The following is a 17,405-nucleotide window of genomic DNA, read 5'->3' as shown; positions in this document are numbered from 1 at the left end:
GGGAAGATAAAATGACAAATCCACAATTAGAGCTGGAAACATCCACACCGTTATCGATCATCTGCTACGTGCCAAGCATCCTACAAATAATAATTATTTATAAAAATTATTTAACTTGTTAACATGATAAATGGTATAAAGGGGATCTCAAAGACACCAAAAATGGGACCTCTCTTCTTCAAAAATGCCCTCTTTTTTAACAGCATTAAGTAGACAAATATAAAATTTCCAAGCAGTAGAATTTAATAGAATCTGTGGCTCTATTGTCGCATCCCTCAAGGATAACAAGGAGATTCACATTAGCCCAGGGAAGACTGCCAACTCTGCCCACTGCTGGCACAAACTCACAGTCAGGAAAATAAAATTCTGTAGGTGCCTCTAATGCGTTTGTTTCTCCCATTAACACGATGCACACTGATCACTCCCTACTTGACCTCCATCTCTCCAATCTCACCTGGGACTCTGAACCCTGACAGGAGGTCCCAGGGGCAGGATGGAGAAAGCCAGACTTGCCCCTAAGTGTTAGAAACTATCAGGCTGAAAAAGATTTGGACTCACCACAGTGTAGATCTGATGCTTTCTTCTTTTAGCCAGGTCGATTATGTTTACTCCATTGTAGTAAAGGTTCTCAATACAGCCGTGGAAGTTTTTCTTCAGAAAGGTCCCAGGTTTGCCTGGTACTGGAATTCCTCCAAAACTAAGCTTTATGAGAGGGAAAAAACAAACAAACAAAAAGGCTCCTAGTTATAAGCTCTGAAGGAACAGGAAAATGAACGTGAGCAAGTGAACTTCAGTAGATTCAATTGTATGCATGAGCCAAGTGGTTCAAATAATTATAGATCCCACTTGATTACACATTTAAAAGGATACTGATTGGCCCACATAAAAATAACTGGAATTGCTTGCTTTTTAAGAGCTTATTTTGCTAAACTATTTTACTTCCTTTCCAAACCCTTTTAACACTAAATAAAACAATAATTTACAGAAGGAGAAATAAAAAGAAAAGAAAATCTACAGCTTCACGTTTACCTCTTATGCAAACATCTGAGAGAGTATGGTCAAACGAAAGTCAAGGGATGAACAAAATATACCTCATGTAGACCTAGTTTATTCTGTACTGTGCCAAAAACAAACAAACAAATAAAAAAAACCCTGAAGTACACAGTTTTCCCCAGATTATTTTTCATAAAGATGAAACATAGGAAACGATTCAGATATTTATTTAAAGGAACTCACTGAGACTCAACAGAGTAGTATTTTACGTAGCTGTCAATAATGGTACTAATTAAACATTTGTTGTAAAATGGGAAAAGAGTAAATGCTGATTGAAAAAGGGCAGTTTCATTGGGTGCAAAGTGTGATGTCAACAATAAAAAACGTGTTTACAGTTTAGACTCGAGGACGTACGCTGAACTACTGGGAGGGGCAGTTGTCTCTGAGAAGGATATGGGGAACTACTTTGCTTTATCATCTTTCTTCTTCCTGTAAAAATTACTACAAATTACCTTTGCCATGGAAATACTCGTTTAAAAACAAACCTAATTTGTTATGAATATGCTTTCCCCTGTATATGAAAGAGAAGCAGAACCATAGTTCCTATAGTCGTGTTTGTCCCAACACCATTTAATGAGTCACCCAGTTTTTCTTTGCAGCTTTGAAATGTTACCTTCAGCTTGCGCTTAAACCCTACAGGAAGCTTGAGTGTGTCTCAGTGGGGTTTGTTCTCCTAATCCAAGTGTCTTCTATGAATAGCCACAGATATTAGCAAAGGCTATTTCCAGATGTCTATCATTCCCTGTTAGTTCCATTTATTTTTCATTTTTTTTAAAACATATTCATCGTTTATTATTTCCGGTATATATGGCTGAAATACTAAATGTTTATCTCTTTCCAAGGCAAACCAGAACAGTACTTTTAAAAGTTTCTTCATTAAAATTTTTTCATTTAATTTTGAAAGTTTATTACAATTTTTCCATGTATACAAAAGTCATATACATGTGTGGGTGGGTGTGGTGTGTAAGTAAAAATAAAGGCTAATTAACAAGTATTCATCTACCACCAAGCTTAAGAAAAAAGTTAAGAAATACATAATAAATTTTGGTGAATTCTTCTAATAATTTTCAAAATACATTATTTTTATTTTCTATTTATTTTTTTATTTTTTTAAAGCAGTCAGTTTACAGTGTTACAGTATTAATTTCTGGTGTACAGCATTGTGTTTCACTTATACATGTAAGTATATTCTTTTTCATATTCTTTTTCTCTATAGGCCATTACAAGGTACTGAATATAGTTCACTATGTTATACAAGACCTTGTTTATTTTATATAGTTATTATCTATACAAAATATATATTTTTTATATATATAATAGTTAATATCTGCAAATCCTGAATTCCTAATTTATCTCTCCACTCCCCACCTTTCCCCCAGTAACTGTAAGCTCCAACTATTTTAAATATTGTTTCTTTGTACATTGTAATATATGATAAGGATTATTAATCCTGCTACCTACTTTTACTTACCATTGTTTTACTCCGTCATGAGAATTATTTGATATTTTTTGCCTATTTTAATTGAAAGTTTAAATTCAGAATAATTTTATTTAAAATAGTCTGTTGAACTTTTGATTGAGAATTCATTATTTTCATTAACATATTTAGTTGCGAAGAATAGGATATTTTTGAAATATTTCGTCTTCCTGCACAAGAACCTTTTCTGTTCTTTTCTGTTCTCAAAATATTTTTATCTCCATATTCGCATATTCATCATTAATTACTATAAATTTCAAGCTTTTAAAATTTTCCATCATATGGAATCTAAAAAACAACACAAAACAAAAAGGCAAATAACTCACAGATAAAGAGAACAGACTGGTGGTTGCCAGTGGTGGGGGCTTGGAGGGGTGCAAAATGGGTGAAGGGGGTCAAAAGAAGGTACAGATTCCATTATAAAACAAATAAATCATGGGATGTAATGTACCACATAGTGACTATAGTTCAAAATATCGTATTTTATATTTGACAGTTGCTAAGAGAGTGTATCTTAAAAGTTCTCCTCACAAGGGAAAAAGAACTTGCAGCTGTGTGTGGTAATAATGGATGTTAAGTAGACTTACTTGTGATGATCATTTTATAGTATGTGCAAATGTCAAATCATTATGTTGTACACTTGAAACAAATATAATGTTATATGTCATTCGTCTCATTAAATTCCATTGTAAATGAGTTGCTTTCATTAATTAAATATTTTATCAAGCAAATTATATACCTTATTGTTTCCTTTATCCACATACTTGTATATCAAACAATATACTTTTTAGCTAATTTCATTAAGCTTTTGAAAGAAATAATCATGTGACATATTTAAAACACTTTACTCTTTTTCAAGTCAATTTTTAATACATTTACTTGGTTTCCTTGTCCTGATCAAAACTTTCTAAAATAGAGCCAAAACTTTTTAAACATTAAATAATAATCGTGGTATAAAACTTTGGGAAACAAACAAACAAACGAAAAAGAACAGTCCTTTTGATATATTTCCCAGTACATCTAATACTGATTCTGACTTCACATCACATGAAAGATACCCTCTTACTCTCATTTTACACGTAAATCATTCATTTGCTTATTTTAGTTATTGCTTGTTTGAAATGAGAAATGAATGCTCAATTTTATCCATTTTTTTTCAAAAATTCATGTGATAACACAGGGTATTTTATGTTTAATCTACTGATGGGTTGAATTATATTAATAGATCATAAATTAATAGATTCTCTTTGATTAAACTACACTTGTGTTCTATTTGCCTTGAAATGTATGTGTTCATATTTTAAATTGTAAATGAGTTTGAGCTCTACTTTTTTTCTTTGGCCAAGTAATTTAGATCAAGTCTAAATTTGTCTCTGAGTAAAATTATGGGAGTCTTATCTCTGACTTTATTTATGAATAACTTGTAAATCTTGGGAAATATTTCAGAAAATGTTAAAAAATGAATTTGTTAATTCCACAAATATTTCTGTAAAAATATTGCTTGGATAATTGAACTTCCATGTTGATTTATAGCAGTATTCAATTTTTTCTTTAATTTGAGTCATTTGTATATAAAAAAATCAATTTCTCTTTTATAAATTGTATAAGTCAAATTTGTAATGTAAAGATATAGTTGAATACTTGCCACTTTTGTTTATTATTTTTTCAAAACATAATTTTTTAGAGCAGTTTTAGTTGCATAGGAAAACTGATAGGAAGGTACAGAGATTTCTCATTTACCCTCTGCCCTCACGTAGGCACAGCTTCTCCCCCTGTTCTCAACACCCTGCTACCATGCTGGCTTGTTTGTTACAACTGGTGGACCTATGCTGATATGTCATAGTCACCCAAAGTCCATCGTCTACACTACGGTTTACACTTGGTGTTGTCCATTGTGTGGGTTTGCACAAACGTATAATAGCATGAATCCACCATTACTGTATCATACAGAATCGTTTCACCATCCTAAAAACCTTCTGTGCTCCACCATTTCATCACCCCTCACATTGGCCCCTGATTCCAACTCTTAGCAAACATTGACCTTTCTACTGTTTCAATAGTTTTGCCTTTTCCAGAATGTTCACACTGTTGGAATCATATAATATGTTACCATTTCAGACTGGCTTTTTTTCCACTTAGTAATAAGAAGTCAAGGTTTCACCTGGTCTTTTCAGGGCTCAATAGCTCACTTCTTTTCAGCACTGAGTAATATTCCATTGTTTGGACGGACCACAGCTTATTTACCCATTCACCTACTGAGGGACATCTTGGTTGCTTCCAAGTCTTGACAACTATGAATAAAGCTGCTTTAAACATCTGTGTGCAGGTTTTTGTGTGGACAAAAGTTCTTATTCTTTTCTATAATTTTCATATATACTGGCAATTTTCTTTCCATTTTTTTGTTCTTCTTCCTCAATTTGTGAAAAATAAAACAATGTTCTATTTCACTCAGCTGTGATTTCAGAAAAATATTAGTCATAGGGCATGTTTGAAAAAGAGAGAAAGGAAAAAAAAATCACTGCGTTAAATAGCAAAATGTAGTATTTGAATGACTTGGGGTAGAGGGTTTTTTTAAGCCAAAGAGTATGGAGGATATTATATATAACAAAAATTATAATTTCCAATTACATTAAGGGGAACACAACTCTTTTCAGTCTGGGTAGAGGATATTTGGAGAAACTAGTGGAGATAAAAGAGTTACACAGTTTGGTACCTGCTCTTTGATTCTCTCCGGGAGACTGAAACCTGATGAAGTTTGGAAAGATTTTGGAAAACACAGGGAGTTATTTCTTCCCTGATTACTATAACTGTGATGGCTGTAAGCCTACTAAAGATGTCCCGAGTTCAGCATGGCCTCAGGGCAAAACTTAGCTGGAACGCAGACAGGTTAGCAATGGCTGTGAAAAGGGTCTGACGACTGCCTACCAGTGGTCTGATTCCTGGAGCACAATGTGAAGTAGTAAATATGTAAAGAGCTGGTAGCTGGACTTGGAGATCTGAGAGTGTCCAGGTGACCAGACCTCACAGACCAGGGCCATTGTGGGTACCATGGACAGCAGCTGCGGAAGCTGAAGCTTTCTTCCAATGAAGAGCTATCCACCAGCCCCCCCCCCCCCCCTCAGCCAGTGATCTGCCTGGGGAAAAGGAAAGAGAAAGGGAAAGGAGAAATCCCATTACAAACCAATATGTACACAATAGTACAGTAGGTTTTAAATAAGTGCTAACTAGCCATCGTTCACTGTCAAGGTTAGATTTTTCTGCCATCAGGAAAAGCGGGAGGTGACGACCACATTGAATTCAGATGGGGAGAAGCAACACTGCATTTCTGCACATTGGAGTGTGAGTATAAATTTTTAACTTGTTTTATATTTTAAATTATTCAAGTAGCTGAGAATTTAAAGTAATAATTGTACTATTGAATTATATATTTAGTTCACTATCAGTTAAGTTAGAATGGAAAAAGTTGCTTCGTATATTGATTTTTTTTTCTTTCCCATGTATTATAGGTATTGATTTTTCTAAATACTTCATAAACACTTGTAGGTAATACTTAGTATTTACCTATTAATTTTACATTAATAATTCTTTCCCCCGATCATTTCCCTTCTTATTTTTATCTGATTTAACAAAACTGTGAGAGTAGAAATTGAAATTTTGCTCTAAACTAGGTTTCTGTCCATCAAGCTGTCCACATTAGGATCACTGCTGTGCATGACTGGGGATGGTCATATTAGTATAACTGTTATTGGCAAAAATTGAATATTAATCATTTTCTTTTTTTAACATTTTTTATTGATTTATAATCATTTTACAATGTTGTGTCAAATTCCAGTGTTCAGCACAATTTTTCAGTCATTCATGGACATATACACACTCATTGTCACATTTTTTTCTCTTTGGTTTATCATAACATTTTGTGTATATTTCCCTGTGCTATACAGTGTAATCTTGTTTATCTAGTCTACAATTTTGAAATCCCAGTCTATCCCTTCCCACCCTCCACACCCCTGGCAACCACAAGTCTGTATTCTCTGTCTGTGAGTCTATTTCTGTCCTGTATTTATGCTTTGTTTTTGTTTGTTTGTTTGTTTGTTTTTGTTTTTGTTTTTTAGATTCCACATATGAGTGATCTCATATGGTATTTTTCTTTCTCTTTCTGGCTTACTTCACTTAGAATGACATTCTCCAGGAGCATCCATGTTGCTGCAAATGGCATTATGTTGTCGGTTTTTATGGCTGAGTAGTATTCCATTGAATAAATATACTACCTCTTCTTTATCCAGTCACCTGTTGATGGACATTTAGGCTGTTTCCATGTTTTGGCTATTGTAAATAGTGCTGCTATGAACACTGGGGTGCAGGTGTCATCCTGAAGTAGATTTCCTTCTGGATACAAGCCCAGGAGTGGGATTCCTGGGTCATATGGTAAGTCTATTCCTAGCTTTTTGAGGACTCTCCACACTGTTTTCCATAGTGGCTGCACCAAACTGCATTCCCACCAGCAGTGTAGGAGGGTTCCCCTTTCTCCACAGCCTCTCCAGCATTTGTCATTTGTGGATTTTTGAATGACGGCCATTCTGACTGGTGTGAGGTGATACCTCATTGTAGTTTTGATTTGCATTTCTCTGATAATTAGTGATATTGAGCATTTTTTCATGTGCTTTTTGATCACTTGTATGTCTTCCTTGGAGAATTGCTTGTTTAGGTCTTCTGCCCATTTTTGGATTGGGTTGTTTATTTTTTCCTTATTGAGTCGTATGAGCTGCTTATATATTCTGGAGATCAAGCCTTTGTCGGTTTCACTTGCAAAAATTTTCTCCCATTCCGCAGGTTTTTTTCTTGTTTTACTTCTGGTTTCCTTTGCTGTGCAGAAGCTTGTAAGTTTCATTAGGTCCCATTTGTTTATTCTTGCTTTTATTTCTTCTAGGAGAAAATTTTTGAAATATATGTCAGATAATGTTTTGCCTATGTTTTTCTCTAGGAGGTTTATTGTATCTTGTCTTATGTTTAAGTCTTTGATCCATTTTGAGTTGATTTTTGTATATGGTGTAAGGGAGTGTTCTAGCTTCATTGCTTTACATGCTGCTGTTCAGTTTTCCCAACACCATTTGCTGAAGAGACTGTCTTTATTCCATTGTATATTCTTGCCTCCTTTGTCGAAGATGAGTTGACCAAAAGTTTGTGGGTTCATTTCTGGGCTCTCTATTCTGTTTCATTGGTCTATATGTCTATTTTGGTACCAATACCATGTTGTCTTGATGACTGTAGCTCTATAGTATTGTCTGAAGTCTGGGAGAGTTATTCCTCCAGCCTCTTTCTTTCTCTTCAGTAATGCTTTGGCAATTCTAGGTCTTTGATGGTTCCATTATAAATTTTATTATGATTTGTTCTAGTTCTGTGAAATATGTCCTGGGTAATTTGATAGAGATTGCATTAAATCTGTAGATTGCCTTGGGCAGTGTGACCATTTTAACAATATTGATTCTTCCAATCCAAGAGCATGGAATATCTTTCCATTTTTTAAAGTCTTCTTTAATTTCCTTCATCAATGGTTTATAGTTTTCTGTGTATAATTCTTTCACCTCCTTGGTTAGATTTATTCCCAGATATTTTATTACTTGGGGTGCTATTTTAAAGGGAATTGTTTCTTTACTTTCTTTTTCTGTTGATTTATCATTAGTGTAAAGAAATGCAACTGATTTTTGAACGTTAATTTTGTTACAAAATATTAATCATTTTCAAGCTAGTCTGCTGCTTAGTTCAGCTGGCAGCTGACAGAGTCTCAGTTCCCAACATTGGCTTTTGTCCTTGAACTCTGCCCATTTGTTGATTCATCCAGCAACACAGCTGGAAACCCAGTGCCCACCTCCTTCAGCCTGGCTCCTAGGTCTCTGAATCCTGGAGCTGTCACACAGGCAGTTCACATCAGGACAGGTTAGCCAACATCTCACCAACAGTTTTTGATTTTTGTATTTGGCTGATGTTTGATTTTATATATACACCTGTTTAGTATATGTCTATTTTTAATCTTATTTTTCATGGAAGTGTAGTTGATTTACAATGTTAGTTTCAGGTATACAGCAAAGCAATTCAGTTATTCATATAAATATATATACATATTCAGACTCTTTTCAATATAGCTTATTACAAGAAATTGAATGTAGTATATGTATTTTTAATTAGAGATCACACAATTATTATTTTACAACAGGGTTTCTCTTTTGATCTTAATTTTTACTTTCAATGGTAGTAATTTTTAATCTTGCTTCCATCTTACATACAATTAATTGGTGTACCTTTGTCTTAAAGTCCAACTTCACATATAATTTTCTGTGTTCTCTGCCATAAACATGTTAATTGCAAGCCACATATATCTGGTGTCTGTTTATTAATGCAGCATAAGACTACTTGCCACCTGAGGGAATTTAGACAAATATTAAGTTTATTGCCAAGATTAAAAGGATGATCAATATTGATTTATTCTATTATGTTTCTTCATTTTTGACTATTGTCGCTTTTCTGCTTTTTGCTATATAGATTGGATAATGTTTAGTTTCTTTTTTTCAAGTTGACTTGGAAGATAATCCTTTTGAGTACTAGTTTTGGATGGCTGTCTATGAAGTAAGTCTACATTTTTTTCTTTAACCCCAACTTGTTCTGAACGTTAATTACTTAAACTATTTTATTATTTACTAATTGTCCATCTATTTTTTCCACTTTGAAGAAACTCTTTTTTGTGGCCATTTGTTACAAAATTGAAGAAATTTGTGAGCTGTATCAGCATCTATGTCTCAGGAGCTTCTCTGGCTGGCTTGAGACCCAGATTTGCCTAGAACATTCAATGGGACCTTGATCAAAATACTTAACTGTTGTGTGATTCATTTTCCTCATATATAAATGAGGAGAATGTCTATCTCATATAAACAGTTTAGATTGATTGGATTAATGTGAGAATTGAAAGACTAACTATACCTGAGGCATTTAGAAGGGCTCCCAGCTCAAAGCCTTCACTGTTCGTAGAACTGCTCTCGCCAGGGGAACTTCTCAGGTAAGAGGTTCTTCCAAAATGATGTTTTGTGGCTTTATTTGCCCCAGTTTCTGAGTAAAACCTATATGGATACTAACTTTTCTAAGATTTTGCAGTCTGAAGGTTGCACTATTTTATGTTGATGTTTTATATCAGTAGAAATTAAACTAAGTAACTTTTCTTTTTTGATTTAATAAACAGACAAATTTTCTTCAAGATCCTGTAGAAGTTTTCTTCTGATTTTCAGATTTTCAGAAAGCTGGAATTAATATGCTGTGTCCTCCTTTGAAAAGGTCCATTGATCATTTTTAGCTTTCTGTTTATTTGAGAGGGACAAAAAAAAAAATAGAGAGAGAGAGGCCTTGCTAGAAATATATGTGAAACTATATGATCACTGTCTACTTTCAATGATTTTTCCTCACATTTGGGAAAACTAGTAATTGAACAGTTGAGTGTAAAATTCCATGTCACTCATTTTCAGGTAGGAGGCACATCTCAGGCCCATGTCCTTCTGCATTTTTATTCAGTCAGCATTCAAAACAGCATCACTTATTTTTATTCATTTATTTGATTTCCTAAATTTTATCCTAAAATTATGGTAACTTTTTTCAGTTATTTCAATTGCTGTGCTGTATAAACTCCTCTTTTTATTGCCTCATATGTATATCACTCTTGTGTCTATAACTGCCCAGGAACTTCCTTTAAATTTTGAGTCTCCTTGAATGAATCTGTTTTTAAGCCTACCTTGACTATATTCATTCTATGAACCTCTTCACTCCCCGATTTGATTGTCCAGGATGCTGATGACACAATTCTTCCCTTCCCTGCAGACTTGGGCACATTTCACCATGGGGCAGGTGTCCATGGTGCTGAACAGATTACATTTTAGGGCTCATCATCTGTGTGGAGTGGCCCAAAGGCCTTCAGTACACGGATCTCAGAGCTGTGAATCCAGCTTCCGTTACAGCACAGAATGGTTGTGATCATGTCAGGGAGCCAGGTGCCCTAAGCCAGTTCTCCCCAGATAGCAACAGGACCAATTCACATTTTTTTTTTTTTTTTAGCATCTTGGCTTAAATGATACCATCTCAATAATCTCCACCCTGATCAGAATATCTAAACAGTTGCAACCTGTTTCCCTCAATCTTTGACCTCCCAATCCCACGACCTACATCTGTTTTTGTTCCCCTTTCCACAGCATTTGTCATCTTTTCTTTCATTATGCAGTCCACTTACTTGTTATGTGCATTGCTTACAGTTTGTCTCTCCTGCTAAAATGCTAACATCACAAGGGCAGGCGTCTTGGTTATTTTCACCGACGTATCCCAAGCACTTAAAATAATTCTTGGTACATAACAGATGCTGAATAAATATTTGTTGAATGTTTTGGAATATCTCTCTAAAAAAAAAAGTTTCTCAAGGATACCAGCCACATCTTGTTCATTCTTGAATATTCACCGCAAGAGGTATGATTCAAATAGCATAGAGTCAACAAATATTTGTTGAATTAGATCAAAAAGAACACTAGTAATTTACTTCTGAAAATGCTTCCCCTTACCGTCCTTCTTTTAGTCAGTCCAGCTTCTTTCGTTTCCTACTTTGCTGACCGATTTGCTCTTGGAAACCTGCAGAGTGAGTCTTTTATTGAGCATGGTGGTCTGGTCAGCGGAACCAGGTGTTAGATGGTCAAGTTTCACTCTCAGCTTCGGTGTCTTGGGCACCAGAGTCCATCTGGCAACCTGAAACCTGATGAGTTTGCTGGTGTCACAGGTGGGATGAATCCCAGGAGAAAGCCTGCTTTGATGTTAAATGTATGAGGCCCCAGCAGCTGCCACTCTGTCCTCCTTTGATCTCATTCCTCTTCCGCCTGACATTCGCTTGTCTTTTCCTCAGTCTTTGATGTTACTTCCACAACAATGCATTCATTTCTCCTTCTTGGTTTGTTCCTCTGGCCTTGTTTAAGTTTGAGACTCTTCCTGTTCTAAAGATTCCTTTTTCTGTCAGGCTTGGATTCCAAACACATTTGAAGTTTCTCATTAGTGAACATTTGTCTCACTTTGGCGCTGATAGTCTGTTTTGTAATGAAATGTATACAAAAAAAAAAAAAAAAACCAAGGATCGAAACGTCTGTCTTTTCTTCTGCCCTTTAAAACTTGCACTGGCTGAGTGTTTGTTGAATTACATATAGAGTTTGTGGCCCCTCTGGAGGAATGCTGTCAAAGGTAGATGGATTTCTGGCACTTCAAGTGAGACCAGGCTCCTCAATTTTTTTGTCATATCTCTTGATTTTTAAATACTGGCATGAATTCAAATAGTTAAAAAAAAATACCAAATGGGCCATCTGAGATGGTGGCATCCCAAAACTTTCCCGGCATCATCATTTTATGGATTCTGCTCTGCTCTTGGACTTGATCAGTGACTCAGTTTGTGACGCCTGATCTCTGTAACTTTTTAATGGGTATAGTGCCTCTGACGTCTTATCTCAAGGGAAGGTAGTTGGTTACACTTTCACTTCTTCTTTATTGCTTCTGTAAAGAGCCTACTCTTTCACAAATTCCCGGCGTCCCCTTATTTCTGCGTGATAATTTTCCCTTTCCGTTTTGGTAGAGAAAAGAGCGAGCGATATCTGCCCCAGACGCAGCCCTGCATTGAATAGGACGGAGCCCTGATCTCAACAGCCCTTCTCGCCTGCATAAAGCCCCTCACCGGTGGCCCTGCTTCCTGCCCGTGCTCCAGGCCCACGGCGGCCCACCCCGCCTCCAGCGGGGCTTCTGACCCAAGCCCCGATGTCACTCCTTGCGCTTGGGTTTGACCTCAGCCCTCAACCTTGGAGAAGGCTGTGTCTCAGCAATAACGACAGTGGCATTTACCATCAGTTTTAAACACTGGACCCCATGCTCAGAGCTCACTTTCATCATTTATTTTCTCTGATGTTTAAGTTACGTATTATTATTTGCTCCACTTTAAAGCTAAAGATGAGGTACGGAGGTTTAGCGGGTTTACTGAGGCCTCACAGTCAAGTAAGTGGCTCCTCAAAGCCCTTCAATTCAGAGCCGCATCTCTTAACCGCTGTATACCCTGCCATTATATTTTTCGGGGGGAAGGGGTAGGTAATTAGGCTTATTTGTTTATTTAATGGAGGCGCTGGGGATTGAACCCAGGACCTCGTGCATGCTAAGCACGTGCTCTACCACTTGAGCTACACCTTCCCCACTGAAACTGGACCATTTTTAAAACTGGAAGTCCCTGGCACACTGGCACACATGTGGTGAGGCTTCTGCAGGAGAAGGAAAGGAGAGATGCTACATAATTGTATTAGCAGAGACCACCAATATCTTCTCAGGAGCACATATCAGCCCCTCTTACTTTCTCTGCTGGAGCAACCCTCTGATTTCAGTCTAATAGCAAAGTCTGCACCAGGGGCTGATTCAGACCACTTTTATTGTTAGTGTTGCTGCTGGCCCAATCTGGTCAATGACTAGTCTAGGGTTCCTTCTTCTAATTAGGCACCTTTATACAGATTCACAGACATCAGCGTCTGACACAGCCCAATGGGTTCAACATATATTTATTTGTCTGAATGAACTTAACAGTATTTTAATGTTAGGTTATTTGGAGAATGAGTTAAACTGTGCAGGTTTCAGCATTTAAGCAAGAACTCATTGAAAATTCTAACTTCAGTGTCCCCAGTGCATCCAGGCAAGAGCGCCACCTGCTGTGGAACTAGTACCCTCGGGGGCCCCACTCTGCCCATCCTCTGGTCACCTCCTGCCCCACGGGGGAGGTATGTGCAAGCAAGGGCAAATGACTATAGGTGGCTGCCACCTCCCTTCTAAACCATCATCTTCGTACACAGCACCCCGGAGTTCTGGAACAGCTCTGAAATTGCTTCGAGGGCCTGAATTCCCTTGTCCATCCTCCTGAGAGTGGACCACAGACCCACGGGTCTGAGGAGTGGCCATGGGGCAGCTGTTTACACTGTGGACATATGGGATGTGATTGTGAGCGTCCATTTGTCAAAGTAGGAAGTAGAACACATTTTTTTTTAATTAAAAAAAAAACTTTACTTTTTTAAAAAAATTTGGGGGGGGAGTAATTAAGTTTTATTTATTTATTTATTTGGAGGTGCTGGGGATTGAACCCAGGACCTTATGCATGTTAAGCACGCGCTCTACTGCTGAGCTATGCCCTCCCCCCATATCTTATACACCAGTTTGTTGATGTATTTGTAACTCCTTAAATATTTAGAACTATGTTATGTGGGCCCCCATCTGTACTTTTGCCTCAGGCCCTACAAGTGCTCACGTGAAGCCTGGGTAATTTTACAATATTTTGTTGATGATTACCATAATTTAGCCCAAGTTCAGCCAGCCTCAGAATGTGTTATTAAGTAATTGAAAACTACCAACACCACATCCCTGATAGCTGGCAAAATACAGTAAGGAATTTTATCACGTGTTCTTTTGGTTCATGTTAATAAAAACAATGATATTTTGGACATAATAAGGGTACTGATAAATTCTTTCCATCCTGTTCAACACAAGTAGTTTATTTTCAGTACACACTTGAGAGGTCTTTATGTTCCTTCCCACCGTCCTAAAACGTGGGGAAACATGAAATTAGCAACTCCGCAAATCACAAATCTTAACTTTAAAACTAGGAAGAAAAGTGGCCGCAGTAAAAACGGGTTTTGAGTCTTGTAAGCATGCAGAGGCCAGGATAAGGACCACCCCTCCTTCCGAGTGAAACCTGGTCACGAGGACGCTTTCTGGAGACTGGCCACACAGATCTAGGCTCAAATCCTGTTTCCGTTACTCCCTGGCTCGTGAGGAGTCGGGGTGGGAGACTGATCAGTCGCTTTTGTCTGGGTTTTATATCCGAGACATCTCCCTCACTAGGATGTTTGAAGGATTGAACAAAATCACCAAATGCCACACAAAAGAGGTGGTCATTTTTTTTTCCTTCCATTTTTCTCCCCTTATTTCCATTTTGCTTCTACTTACTTGCCTTTTCCTTATCTTATTTTCTTCCATTTATTTTATACTGCTACAGCAGCTGCGAACAGTTTCCCTGGTGATCTGTAGTGGTTTTGATCACCAAACAAACAGTTGTATTATGTGAGGCCAATCCTTTCATCGTGTCTGAGCTCTAGCAGAAGTGCCCACTGGGCAGTGCCAAGCTCAAGCAAGGGCAGCTAGGAGTGGCTCTGAGCACGGGGACCTGCTATGAACTTCTTATGGAAAGAAAAGCAGGGTGTAAGTTGATGGGTGTAAGCTGATAGCTTTAAAATTCACAGAAATAAACTTTAAAAAAATTTTTTCTTAACTATTTGAGTGTGTATTACATACCAGACACAAATCTATAGAAATAAACTGAAATTAAAAAAAGAAAGTCTTAACCCTTATGATGAGCTTAAGTTCCATGGCTGGGGTGGGGATGAACAGATAGATAATTAAAAATAAATTAACAATAATATATTGTAAAGTGGTAAGTGTCTTTGAAGGAAAATTGAATAAACATTATTGGGAGGATGCAATTTTAGAAGCAAATAAGAAATATCTTTTAACCCATGTGTTTCTTCTGTTGATTCAGTTTCCTATTAAAAATACTTTTTTGCATGTGGTACCAAACGTAAAAAGTTTAGAGTGTATCGTGAAGAATGGAGCTTTTTTCTTCATTGATCCTGCTCTTATGTGCTCATCCTTATCCTTCCAGAAATTTCTGTACTTTCAAGGTCAACACTTGTCTATTGTTTTAAACACAGACACTGAGACAGGAGGGAAGAAGGCAGGGCACGACCATTAAAAGAATGACAGCAATTAGCACCAAGATGGCGGAAGAGTCAACTCCCAGTAGACCTTGAGGCTCAAGACAGTGGGATTTGACTGCCAGTGACCTTGAGCTTTATTATACACTCATTGTAATGCAACAGCTGCTAAATGACACACCCATAGGTGCCAGAACAGTTTCAAGGCTGCCTATAAAAGGTCAAAAAGTGGGCAGTGGCCCACTTCCTGAGAATCCTCACCCCTTTCCCCAAAGTAATTGGAATAATCCTGCCTTCATGTTAGCATATGAAATTACCCAGCCCATAAAAACTAACAACCCTGCACCTCATGGCCTTTCTCTTCTTCTGAGACGGCCCACACTCTGTCTATGGAGTGTGTATCTCTCTGAATTAATCTACTTTCACTCGACTGTGGCTCACTCTTGAATTTTTTCCTGTGTGAAACCAAGGACCCTCACTTGGCGGGGTGAATCCTGGGGACTCGACTGAGACCTGGGACACAGCCATCTTCTCACATCCCATTTTCCTACATCAATACTGTTTACACCGCACTGTACATTGTTTTTTTTTTTTTTTTCATTTAACGATTTATACTGGAGATGATTCCACACCCGAACATTCTCTATAACAGATGTATAATCCTGCTGTAGGAGTTTGTCAGGTGCACACACACTACAAGGTGAGCCCAAGGTCAAGGCCTGAGAGACCACTGGTAAAGATAAAAGAGCCACTTCAGATTTGGATGATTTGTGACTTACACAGACAGCAGAGAAGTGTAGCCAAATATCCCAGCTCCCTATGTTTCCTGTCTCACAAACGAAAAAAGGTAATACTAAAACAAAAAGGGCCAGATGACTCTGCGGGGTGAGCTGTGGGATTCCTCATTGCTACAGATCTGGGACTAGATTTCAGCTAATCAACTCTATGTGATGCAAGTCTATTATGAGAGGGCAGGGCAGACCACCTCTTGCCTCATCAGAACCTAGGAAGTACCAACAAACTGTGTCATGACAGCCTCCTAGGGGGCAGGGAGGTGAATGGGAGATGGCCTTGGAGTCACCAATTGAAGGTCTCCATCCTCTTGAGTCTCAGGAAGAATACAAGGCATCTGTCAAGACTCAGATCAGCTGAGGAGTGTGGTGGACCTGACTGGGTGGCCCATGTGGACAGTGCAAGGTCACTGGGGCACCTGGAGTAGCTGTTTCCCTTCAGGGCTTACCATAATTATTAATTAACCCGCCTGTGATGGGCTTTTGAGGAGTTTCCAATCTTTATTACCCTTAATATGTACCCCAGTACACACATGTGCTTATAATTGTAGGATAAATTGCTAGAAACAGAATCATTGGATTGATGAGGACTTGTTTCGCATTTCGAAGATGTTGCCCTCTTTTTGCTATTGTATTAAGTACAGTCCCACTCACAATAGATTAAGTGATTCCTGTTCCTTCATACCCACACCAACATTAAAAAGATTTTATTCTTTGCAGTCTAAACTTAAAAAAAGCACTGTAGTATTTTTTATACATGAATATTCTTTACTTATTTTTCCACTGAGTTACTTTAAAAAAATATTTGTAGGGTCTTTTTATTCATTAACTAATTTTTGATGTACTTTTCCAAGTTATTAGGGTGGGTGATATCTTTATATGTGTATCTTTTTGTGGAAGTTCATGTGGATTTTCAAAAATATTGTATGGACAAAATTTTTCATATATTTTATTTCCAGGTTTCTGAAACTTATGTCATACTTGGACCTTCCATAATCTTGATTATAAAAGTACTGGCTCATATTTTCTTTAAAACTTTAATAAAATTCATTTTTGAAGATATATATATAGACACCTATTTTTTAATGCTTAGAGGGTTTAGTTGAATCTAGTGTTTTATTTTAACTAGGAATTTTTATTAAGATATTTTATTTAAAAAGGTCTTTTTAATATTTATGACATGGTAACACATAAATCTTATATTTTAAAAATATGTTTTAATACTTTTAATATGTTAAAAATATGTTTAATACTTTTAAAGTGGTTATGTAAAAAAGGATTACTGAGCAT

At 37.0% G+C, this 17,405-nt stretch overlaps 1 protein-coding gene across 1 annotated transcript in view; it reads right to left on the bottom strand.

Moving 5' to 3' along the window:
* CNTNAP5 (contactin associated protein family member 5) overlaps positions 1 to 17,405 on the bottom strand; it is a 735,160-nt gene that overhangs the window by 364,434 nt on the left and 353,321 nt on the right. Inside the window, 1 exon segment of the mRNA XM_032479187.1 lies at positions 559 to 702. Coding sequence (XP_032335078.1) covers positions 559 to 702 — 144 coding nt within the window.

This window comes from Camelus ferus, chromosome 5 (assembly GCF_009834535.1).
Source record: "Camelus ferus isolate YT-003-E chromosome 5, BCGSAC_Cfer_1.0, whole genome shotgun sequence".
In the NCBI taxonomy this organism is placed as follows: domain Eukaryota; kingdom Metazoa; phylum Chordata; class Mammalia; order Artiodactyla; family Camelidae; genus Camelus; species Camelus ferus.
This window is presented reverse-complemented; position numbering and strand designations above follow the sequence as displayed.